The 12,000-nt window shown below is 34.0% G+C and overlaps 1 protein-coding gene across 1 annotated transcript; it reads left to right on the top strand.

Annotated features, from left to right (window-relative positions):
• The first annotated feature begins 614 nt into the window (after positions 1–614).
• On the top strand, positions 615–10,699 carry LOC143923119 (protein enabled-like). Its single transcript, XM_077446641.1, has 13 exons — positions 615–785; positions 3,165–3,785; positions 3,862–4,027; positions 4,513–4,668; positions 4,764–4,879; positions 5,463–5,825; positions 5,900–5,981; positions 6,055–6,105; positions 7,460–7,603; positions 7,681–7,851; positions 7,931–8,140; positions 8,210–8,327; positions 8,405–10,699. The coding sequence occupies exons 2-13, from the start codon at positions 3,247–3,249 to the stop codon at positions 8,431–8,433; spliced, it is 2,145 nt and encodes a 714-aa protein (XP_077302767.1). The 5' UTR covers positions 615–785; positions 3,165–3,246; the 3' UTR covers positions 8,434–10,699.
• Positions 10,700–12,000: the final 1,301 nt, after the last annotated feature.

The raw sequence follows: 12,000 nt of genomic DNA, 5'->3' as shown, positions 1-12,000 counted from the left end.
ATGTAGATATAGCTTATTAAAACCCAGAGTGCCAGTTTTGTGTGATAATTTAATGACAATCACTTTCTAACGATTTCATACGAAATTGGCGCCATTGTTTATTCTACTTTTCGGCCCCCCCCCCAGACGGTGAAACTTTTTTACCAAGAGATTTTTATGTCTCAATTTGCTGTAAATCGTCATGGAACATTATTTGCAAATAACATTTTATAGTACCGGCTCGATCACGTGTGATCACAAGCGATGTGATTTATGGATCATTCATCCGTAAATCAAACCACTTGCAAGAAAAATATTTTAAGCACGTCGACATTTCCGCTCCACCTGAACGCCGATGAGTAATAAACCATTTTTTTTTTATGAATAATTGGATCAAAAAATTCGAGGACATTCGAAAACAAGTTCTCGCACTACGCATTTATTTATTCAACATGATATCAAAATGAATTTTCCAGCAGACTTTTCCTCGATTCAATTATCACCGCGACGGACACACCAATTCGCATACATTATTTCCGTAACGATTCCGCACATATCATACATATTTTAAATTTAAATAACGCGCGCGTGTTTCGTGTCATGGTGTACTTGTTATCGCGGAAAAACCGATTAGCGCTTCACCAGTCAGTTGCCTCGCTCAAGTCGCTGAACGCACACGCGTTTTCCCGACACATTCGTTGCATTTTTCAATGTGCATGATAAATCAAATCGTCAGTCGATGTGGTGCATGTGTGTGTGTGTGTTAAATCATCAAGTGTGAAAATTGGCTTTTCCAATTGAAAAGTGTAAAGTTTTCTTGTGAATTTTCCATTTTTTTTTGTTGATTTATTGTTGTATGTTCAGTTTGCTAAAAATGTACGTTGAAAAATAAGTCGTCATGACATTAAATTGTTATGATTTTTAAATGGGATATGATTGCTTTTCACGCATTGTGTCGCGTTTGGGTCACGTCAATAAAGGGCGAACGTTTCCTGTGCACTTCTACTATGTGTGTGCATCGGAACAATGTCGTTATACAATTATTTGCATCCTGTCTCCCTTATCAGACTCGCATATGAATATTATTATAATTAGGAATAATTAAAAGTACGTTCTATTGTCGCACTTCTATATGGGTTCTCTAGCCCTTTTGGGCTCGATTTTATTTGTTTAACCCTTTGAGTGCTGACGTCTTTTCTGTTGAAAGGCCGCTATGCTGAAAATTTCGCCAATACTTCCAACTAGAATTATTTAGAAATCCAATAGAAAGCAGATATAAAAATTGTAGCTTATCCAAAAAAACCCTGGATCACTACACTAGATAACTACCGCCGAGGATTTCGAGTTTTATAAGGTGTGTTTAGACTCTCTAATACATCTTGCAACATATAAAATAAATAAATGAATGTATTTTTTCAAAACTAGTTCCATCTTCTTTGTTGTTGTTAAAATGTAATGCTCACAATCTAAATGCCAAGCCACAATCTAAAATACTAAGCAGTTAGGGATTTCCATCTGCAATGGTATAAATTCAGAAATTCCGGTGTAAACCAGTCTTTATAAACATTGACACGGATTACTCGACCCATGTTCAATGCATTTTTTTTTTCAACGCTACCTGGAAAGGCGAAGCGGGCAGTATTCTTGTTTACTTTGTACATGCTCAAAATACAACGCCTATTGACGTTTATCAGGCTCATGGATTTGTTGGCAAAATGCCGATCGGCGTTGTTCAGCATTCAAAGGGTTAAGAATTAATCGATACCATTTTCAGACGTTTCCAAGTTCAAGGTTGGAACTTCCGGCACTATGGAAAGGTTTTGTTAGCCGTATTTATGTATGTATATTGTTTCGGAATTGTGCCTTGTCAGTTTGGTCATTAGCGGTCTATCGCCGTGTGCCGGGTATTATCAAATCCGAGATAGTGGTTTCGAGTGCACGGTAATAGTGTATTTGGTTCAAGGTTTTGAGGATTAGTATTGTTGGGTGAAATGTTTCGTTTCATATAATAGAGAGAAACTTAAAGTAAAGTTATTTTATTGTGCTATTTATTAGTTGCATATTTGAGGCTTTCACCAATGTTCTTTATAAAGCAAGTGGCTGACTGCTACATACATATACTTCACCGTCCAATTACTGTGTTCTAATTTCATTCGTATAGAAATTGTCAATTCTTGGAAATGCATATTTAGGTTAACGAGTCGGAATTATTATGTATTGAAAGGACAAAGGAATAGTCGTTTCCGTTTGCAATGACCTTTTACTCCCCTAAAAGATTGACTTTTCAGCTTATCTATATCTATGCTTTTTTGTTCCGGCTTGTTATTTTTTCGCTCGAGCATCGTTTTGCTATAGTTGCGTTTGTTCAAAGTCATATCAGCGGCTGATGTTTGTCTTTCGTCTGTAATTACAGTGTACGACCGCAAATAAAATGTGGTTCTTTGCGAAACGCAACGCCGTATCAAATTCATTTAATATAAATTTAATGATTATTTTATGCTGATTCGAGTTGCGGTGAATTTTCCACTTTTCAAAAGTTTGACCTTAAACGAACGATTATCGTTTCACTGTTGGGGAATCCGACCGATGAACTCGTGACATTAAAGTAAGTGTCAAGTAAAAATAAATCGAGCAAAGGGTCTTTGTGACCCTTCGCTCGGACGGAATTGTTCCGGGAAAATGCACCTTTTCACACACCCGATAACCGCTTTATCTGAAAGTTATCAAAGCAGATTTCGAGCTAATGATAATCACGTTCAGATATGTAAACCGTCACGCGCCATTCTCATAGCCGGTGACTTGATCAGGCTCACGTTAGATTACACGGAATCTGAGATAATTGATGGCGAAAGAATTGCAATAAATTCATCGCATTCCGTTCTATTGTATCGAACGTTTCTATATGTAATATGATACAGTACTTGTATGCTTGTTTCGGAGTACTCTTCGCTGTAATTATATTTATGTGACATTGTCGACGGTCTTTTATATTGGATGAGACTATATTGAGACGACTGGTTCTATTGGGGCCAATTTTCTCGATCGTCTTAACCCATTTAAGAAAATGTTTGGTAACCATGCTTTGTGTGCTTGCAATTTGTCGAGCCTTATGTACATACATTCCAATACTGTGACTCACTTTGGAGTCTCACAAACTGAAGTTTTCATTATTATTTTATATATAGGCGTTTATAACAAAATGTGCTTGAAGAATTGTGTAAAATGTGAACAGTTTAATATCAACAAACAATAAAAAAACAAACTAAAATGTATTCCAGTATGAATAATATCGACTCCGGTCCGAATCTAGGCGATCTAGAGGCAATGCTAGCTAATTTTCAGCAACAGATTCAAAGAGAAATCGAAAGTGTATCAGTTGAAGATCAGGTTATTTTAAAGACAATATCAAACGTTGACCAAAATGCTAGCATGCGAAGTAGAATAAACAGTGTTCAAGATTTCGCCAATCCCAAAAATGCGATATCTTCGGCAGATAAAGCGACTTCTTTGATGAACTTGTCGAATACGGAGCCGAATCTACCACGTTACGGTTCGGGGAATTTGAATCCACACGACGGGTCCAAAATGGACGTATCTAGGAGTAACATCCTATCGAAGCACAATATGATAAGAGGCGACGCTACACTTCCACGGTCCTTCAATCAAACATGGAAGGAGGAAATGCAAAAGCAAACCAATCAGGCGAATTCGAATGAAAACGTGTCTCAGGACAAATTCGACGCACGGACTCAACGGAAATCCGTCGGCGATACTCCGGAAGCACGCTGGAAAGAATATTGGGCCAAGTAGATAATTCTAGCAGTAGTTTTTGTCGATTGTTTTCATATGGTTTTTAACCCTTTTTTTTGTTATTTGTTTCAGTGAACAATCGATAAGTAGTGCCCGTGCCTCGGTGATGGTGTACGATGACAGTCTTAAGAAATGGATTCCATCGGGCACCAGTTCGGGTCTTAGTAAAGTTCACATCTATCATCACACACAGCACAACACGTTCAGAGTCGTAGGCCGGAAACTTCACGACCACGAGGTATGTTTTTTTTAATGATATATGTATATGTTACAGTTGAAGTGTATCTTCCAGTTGTAATATATTTTTACTAGTTGGAATATATTCCAACTAACTGGTTAAAATATATTATAACTGAAAATACGATTGAGTTGGAAAGTCACATTTTTGTTTTTAACACATTCTTAGATCTATCGTAATACGGTACTCATTACCTTTATTCTTAATACCTAGCAAACATTAACGTATTATTGAATTCTAAAGCATTAGTAGAAACACCAGAGCTGTTAAAACTCAACTGCTATGTAACAACTGGCGCACATTGTTGAAAGTGTATTTGCGCTTGTAGAGATATAATTTACTAGTTGAATAGTATTCGAATATGAATGACCTAAATCGCTAGTTGGAATATATTACAACTTAAAATACACTTTGACTATAATGTATGTATTATGTATATTATAATCAAACAAATGTTATGGAATGTATTTGTATTTTTTGTGCAGGTGGTTATAAATTGTGGCATAGTCCGTGGCCTTAAGTACAATCAAGCTACGGCTACGTTCCATCAATGGCGGGATTCTCGCCAGGTGTATGGTCTCAATTTTTCCTGTCGGGAGGATGCTGATTGCTTTGCGAGAGCAATGATGCATTCGCTCGAGGTAATGAATGTTTGTTGTTTTTTTTTATATTTAATAATGTAATGTTTTATTTAGTAGTTTGCAGTTTGTACTAAGTTTTTTTTTTGTTATTTCAGGTGTTAGCAAGTAGAGGGAATGGAGTTGGAGTTCCTCAGCCTCCGCCACCTGCCGCTGTCGTGAACGGACATCCTCCCCAACCGCCGATAATGCCTCACTACGATGAAGATATGGGGTATAGGTTTGTAATTTATTATATTGTATATATGAAAGATTTATATAAATTTTTTATGTATACAATAGAATGAATATACAAAAAAGTTTTAAAAATGATTTTTTCTATCAAAGCATACAGCAAAACCCCTCCTTATGACTTTTTATTGTATGTGTGTTAACCATATTTTATAAATTTAGTTTTCCTTTATTATACCGGAATGGAAATATTTTATTGTTTCAGATCACTTATTACAATTTATTAAGCCTCTATTAGGCACATATGGTTTGAAAAACACCATGCTACTATTTATATTGACATTCCAAAAAGTATATTGTCGTGTGTGAGGGGCCTTGCTATACTTACATATACATACTTATTAAATTAATCGTTTATTAAAAGAAAAATTTTAGCTTAGACATTTTGCCAGATCTTAAATAGAATTTTGTCTAGTATTATTTTTATTAAGTACAAAGAAGTGTGTTCCAAGTATAATATGCTAATTTGCTTAGATATATTAGTACTATTTGTATGTGCATACATATAAGCAGTTTCTAAAGTTGCGTAAATATGAGTGTTTTTACATGTTTTATTTCTTTTATAGAACGATGACCCGAGAGGATGCCGCAATAATCCAACAGCAGCATCACCAGCAACATAATCAAATCCACAACCAAATCCAACAGCAAAACCAAATGCAGCAACAAAATCAGTTACAACAACAGCAGCAACAAAACCAAATTCATTCCCAAAATCAACTCCACATACAGCTGCAACAGCAACAGCAGAATCAACTTCAGAGTCAGTTGCATTCGCAGCTCCAACAGCAGCAGCAACAGAATCAAATGCACCAGAACGTACAGCAAGCGCCGCAACCGCCACCGCATGCATCGCAAACCCTCAATCATTCATTACCGTTGCAACAGCAACAACAGCACAACACTCACACTCATCATCGTACCAGCAGGTACGACATAAAACATTATATTGTACTAGAATTTAGTAAGTTTGTATGTTAATAATAATGCGTTTGTTTTACAGCGCACCTATGGCAGCTGCAATGTCGTTACCACCAGCCCCACCTCCAGTACCCCCTCATCAAAATCTTCCGTGCCATTCTACAGTGAGAAAGAACACTTATTTGAATTGTTGTTATTGGTGATGATCAAATTTTTCAATACATTTGTAATTTTTAGGCTCCAGTGCCTCCACCGACTCCACCTGCCGCTCCACCTCAACCTATACATGTAAGCATTTGAAAATACTTTTTTTTTAATTTACAAGGTTGCTTTGAGCCTGCTCACACAGTATGAATTGTTTATTCTGTTCAGGGTTGTCACGACGAAACGCTTACGGACAAAACGTATGACGACAGAAAGTCCATGACAAAATAATTACGCGACTAACGGTTATAGACTTTTATAACAATATTTAATTTAATTTACTCAAAAGAAGAAGAAAAAAAATCAAGCCCACTAATGTTTTAGTATCAAGACATTAATCAAGCGTATTAATGTTTTGTGTATAAACGTTATGTCGCGTAATCGTTTTGTCTTTGAACATTTTGTTATGTCGTTAGACGTTTTGTTCGTAAACGTTTTGTTGTGGAACCATTCAGGGGATGTGTTAGAATTAATCCTTTGAGTGCTGACGTTTTCTCGGTTGAAAGCCCGCCGCGCTAAAAATTTCGCCAACATTTCCAACTAGAATTATTTAGACATCCAATAGAAACCATCTATAAAAATTGTAGCTAATCCAAACAAACCCTAGGTAACTACCTCCGAGGATTTCGAGTTTTGTAAAGGTGTGTTTAGACTCACTAATACATCTTATAACATATAAAATAAATAAAAGAAGTCTATTAATGAATGTATTTTTTCAAAACTAGTTCCATCTTCTTTGTTGTTGTTAAAATGTAATGCTCACAATCTAAATGCCAAGCCACAATCTCAAAATATTCAGCAGCTAGGGATTTCCATTGGGAAATTCTGCTATGGTTATAAATTTAGAAATTCCGGTGTAAACCAGTCTTTATAAACATTGGTACGGATTACACGACCCATGTTCAATCCATTTTTTTTTTCAATGATACCTAGAAAGGCTTAGCGGGTAGTATTCTTGTTTATTTTTTACATACTCAAAATACAACGCCCATTGGCGTATTTCAGGCTCATGGACTTATTGGCAAAACGCCGATCGACGTTGGTCAGCATTCAAAGGGATGATTACACATTAAAATGATTTGATGCACTATTATAAAACTACGTCTATATTGCACCACAACACAAAAAGACAACTTTGTAACATTTAAAAACGTGATACATATATCTTCTACAAACTATATTCTGTAATGGTACAACTGAATATCTTACAAAATTTGCTCCCAATTATGGTTATCCCCGGGATGCATATTAGTTTCCGAGCAATGATGAACAAAACTTTAAATCTTTTTCTTCGTCTCTTATTTGGTATGTAATCACACTCTTATGCACCAATTTCTTAGATAGGAGGACGATTGATCAACATTTATATACACAATATAACGCGAATTGTGCTTGTGCTTTGTGAAACTGTTTCTAAACGTGCTTTAAATGTTGTTAGTGTGGGGCTCCTCCACCACCTCCGCCACCTGGTGGAACAGGTGGCCCTCCACCGCCACCTCAACCACCACCAGCACCTGCACCACCCGATCCGGGTTCTCTTGCTGCCCAATTGCAACACGCTCGCCTTAAAAAACAAAATAAGGTACTGGATCTGTACATCCATTTTCATTCAGCGACCTCAAACTGTATAAATTTTATCGACTTTTTTCATTTCATTAGCAAACTACTCCTCAAGAAAACAGCGGATCATCGACGTCATCCGGTGGAAGTGTTGGCGGCGGAACGAAAGCAACCACGCCAACTCCAGCACCTCCGACCCCTATGCACTCCATGATGAACGAAATGGCTAGAACGCTCGCTAGAAGACGTGCTCAAGTTGATCGAAATGAGGTCACTTTTCATTCATTGTGTCTGTTTTTTTTTTTGTTTTAAAGTAATTGTATACTAACAGTAAATTCATTCCGTTTAGGAGATAGGCACAGAACCGTTGAAAAGTTGGGAAAAGTCGGCTACGTTGCCGCATAGACTTGGCGCTGCAGCGGGAAACGGTACTGGCACAACTCCACCTCCTCCACCGGCCGCTCCGTCTAATAACGGAACCCCCTCGTCTAACGAAGGCCACTCTCCAAAATCAGCAAGAAGACGATTCGGCTCAGCTAGTGAAGAAACTATACTTAAGGTATTTAATTTTTATTCTGTTATTATTGCTATTTTTCTTTGTGTGATTAATTTTTTTTATTTTTCTCAGGTTAATGGTGCTGGTGATGGACTTTGTGTTGGTCCAGGAGAATGGGAGTCATTTAAACAAGAGGTCCTAAAAGAAGTTAGAACACAAGTGCTATCTATGAAACAGGATATCATTGACGGTTAGTTGAGTTGATTTTCGCATGTGTGGCTTAGAATTTATTCCGTTGCATATAAACAAATGCGGTTTTGTTTTCAGCTATTAAAATGGAATTGGCACGGAGGTAATTGCAACATTTCGGCCAAACTTGCTATGAAGATTTCGCAGGAGTTACAGAATATATGTATATCAGTCGACGGATGAGTATCAGTAGTGCGATATAAAATGAACTCGAGACTCATTTATGTACTTTTCGGTTTTAAGTTTTGATGATTTTATTTTTGAAATATTTACTTTTATATGTAAAAGCTATCAGAATACTTCTGTTTGTCGCTAAACCATCATTTAATACATTTTCTAAATTGTGATGGAATTCGTACATCTCTACTCGAATGGAAGTATTTGACAGATGGTTACACGAAAGTATTCCTGGTATAATAGTTACCAGTCTGCATTTAATTTGCATATTTTTAAGTGTGAAAATTTCAGTATTTTTTTGTTTTTAATTTAGTAACAATGATGTGATTTCTTTTTACACTCCATTTTAATTGATACGAGTGATTGATTAATTTCCATTTTTTTTTTAAATTGCTTGCACATTCAATAATGTACGAAATAATTATTATATTATGAAGTAATTAACAATAATGGTCGATTTGATGTAAACGAAGTTTGTAAATGGCTCATTTTGGAAAATTGACAGTCGTTTGTCGGATACAAATACCTTTTAATGCGACCTGTGTTGATCGATAATTGTCAATTTTCAATTATGAACCATCGGTATGAGGGATGTAGACCACACGCTGGTCTATTAATTAGTAGCTGGTGACTGAAAATAATTTTTTGACTGCGTTTCGAGACATATGAGTTTTATTACATATATACTACTATGTGTAACGAATATCACTGTAACGATATTTATATGCAACATATTTAATAAATATTGCGCCTACCTTATATAAAATAATCGTATACCGTTGTATTGATTGAACACATGGTTACTTAATGTGTATATTGTTCATACAACTTAAATATATATATTAAAAATAATAATTAACCAAGTTGGAAAGTTTCTGGTGAGAGACAACCGTAATTGAACACGTTTAACCGGACAGACTTTAGTGTCATATTGACATTTCAAATTCTGTCTTTTTAATATATTTTACGTTGTTTTTCATTCGATTTAATTAAAAAAAAACTAATTTTTTCATTTTTTATTAAATCTTATAATAATCGTATGTTTTATTGCCTTATTAGTAAGTTTAACAAAATACTTTTAAGTTGACTACTTATGATTATTTTATAGTTTATGTTCTAAGTACATCAGATTTGCCATAGTTTCTCACCTTAAACATTTCACTTTTTATATTTGGTGGAAATATATTAGATATTTCTAAAAAGACTTGTATGAACTTTTATTTTAGCTGTGAGAAAAAATTGTGTACGTAATGTATTTAATAATTTAAAATGTTTCGTTTTATTTCGAATATAGTGAGCGTTGAAAAAATGGTATTTTGAGTAAGACGGTGGGTACTATCAATACAACACCAAAGAGTAAATATTATATATCCACTATTCATAAAAAGTGAATTTTATAACCTATTATTATATTAGACGTATTGAAGGTACATATATATGTATATTATATTATATATATGTATATGAATTTGAATAGTTATATACATATAACGAAATATAAAAAAGGAAAAGCGAGAATGATTGATTTCTCCGTAAATTAAATATAGTCTTATTTATTATCATTGATTAACAATTTTTCATGATGTTTGATGCATTTTTGTATTGTAGTTATTAAGCGGAGGATATAACGTGTAATAACGACTAGACGTAAGTTTTATACGTTCATCAGCGTCAGGAGCACTCTTGACTGATTGTGTGTGAATGGATCACACGAAAAATGCAAACAGCATACTTATTTAAATATAACCAAATCGCAATTTTTGTATTTAATGTAGATTGAATAGAATTAATAGGAATAGTCGTAACAAAACTTGTGAGATGCGGTCGATTTGCCCCAAATTGAGATTTTTAATCACGTAAATATACTACTAAAAACATACTAATCACTATCCATACTTGTTCGTTTGCATCAGTGTATATTGTAATTCATTTTCATACGTTATATATCTAACTGTACCGTGTGAATAACATATGCCTATTTATTATATCCCGACTGAGTTATCACCCGTTAAAATATCCAAACTTTCAAAGCCTCTCTTATCTTAATCGTCACTGCCACAGATTATATTTTAATATTTGCGAATTTATTTATTTGATACGATTTTATCAGATGAACTTTCAATGTGTCGTAGATTCCTGATAGTTTTATTTGTATTGTTTTTGCTACTAACTGATTTTTTTATATTTGAAAAATATATGCACAAATTAAAAAAAAAACAAAAGATTAATTTTAAAACAATTGAGTGATTATTTTAATGCTTTTGTGATTACTATACATATATAGTGTGAGCTTAAAATTTTGTAAGTTCTACGATTTGTATGGTCGATGTTTTTTAATACATATTATATAATACAAAATTCCATGACGTTGAATTAAATATTTTATTGAATTCGATTGAAGATAAAAATAATAATTGCAGTTTATAATATCGGCACAAATGTTTATTGTAGGAAAAATTAGTTGTAGTGGCATTTTTTGAAGAAAAAAAAACAAAAGAAATACAACGCTTACTAATTTGAATCCTATATTGCAGACTTGCTTATTGCATTGACCTATTAATGTATTTTAACCACAATATGATATAATAAAAAAATAATTTTGTATAATATGAACCAATTTGATCTCATACATAGTTGCGTAGAGTTGACTACTCAATCTGGACGTGTTAATATTCGCGGGACGGGACATATTTGCATTTGATTTAATTTGTATTCTATATATTGAGCAATATCTTGTTTTAGATATATAGAACGCGGCTTAGTGCATTTAGCATTGTTCGACGTAGACGTTACTTGAGATCTCTGTACATCGTTTGATTGCCATTAGTTACGAATGATAACCGCAGGACTCTGCGAGTTGTATATTTAATGTGCTACCAGCAAATTTAAGACATTAGTGTAATTAGGAATTGTGCATTCATAAATTAAAAATTGCTGCTTCGTTTAAATCTGTATAGAATGCGAGGACAACTACATCAAATTTATATTTATAATATATTATGATTATTAGATGGGCGATCATGAGGGCGAGTGCGCTGCACGATTTTTATACTGGAGATAATGATGATTTATTTCAAAACTTAATATTATTATTGATATAGTATATATATATTATATATGAATGATAACTGTTGATTTTCTAGTTCAACGGCCATACATTGATCTTGCATTTATGGCGTGCGGACGTGTCGAAATGAAAATTGATCTTCGTGATTTATATTGGTTAAATATATACATAACTTATTAATATGATGAATATAATAATGTGTAAGGGATATGTAACCTATGTGTAAGTCTTGTAATAAAATGTATTGCATTAAGTATTTATTCTACATTTTAAGTAACAAAAAAAAAATAGGAGTAAATTTTTTAAAAATGAAGTACTACTTTTCTCATGTATGTATGTGTTTAAATTTAAAATTGTAACTTGTTCATTATTTTACAATTTGGAGTTTTGTGTGATTTATATTTATACATTTATTATTATTCTTATTAAA

The sequence above is a fragment of the Arctopsyche grandis genome, chromosome 3 (assembly GCF_051622035.1).
Source record: "Arctopsyche grandis isolate Sample6627 chromosome 3, ASM5162203v2, whole genome shotgun sequence".
NCBI classification, from domain to species: Eukaryota; Metazoa; Arthropoda; class Insecta; order Trichoptera; family Hydropsychidae; genus Arctopsyche; species Arctopsyche grandis.
Note: the sequence above shows the minus strand (reverse complement) of the source record. Positions and strands in the feature narration are given on the sequence as shown.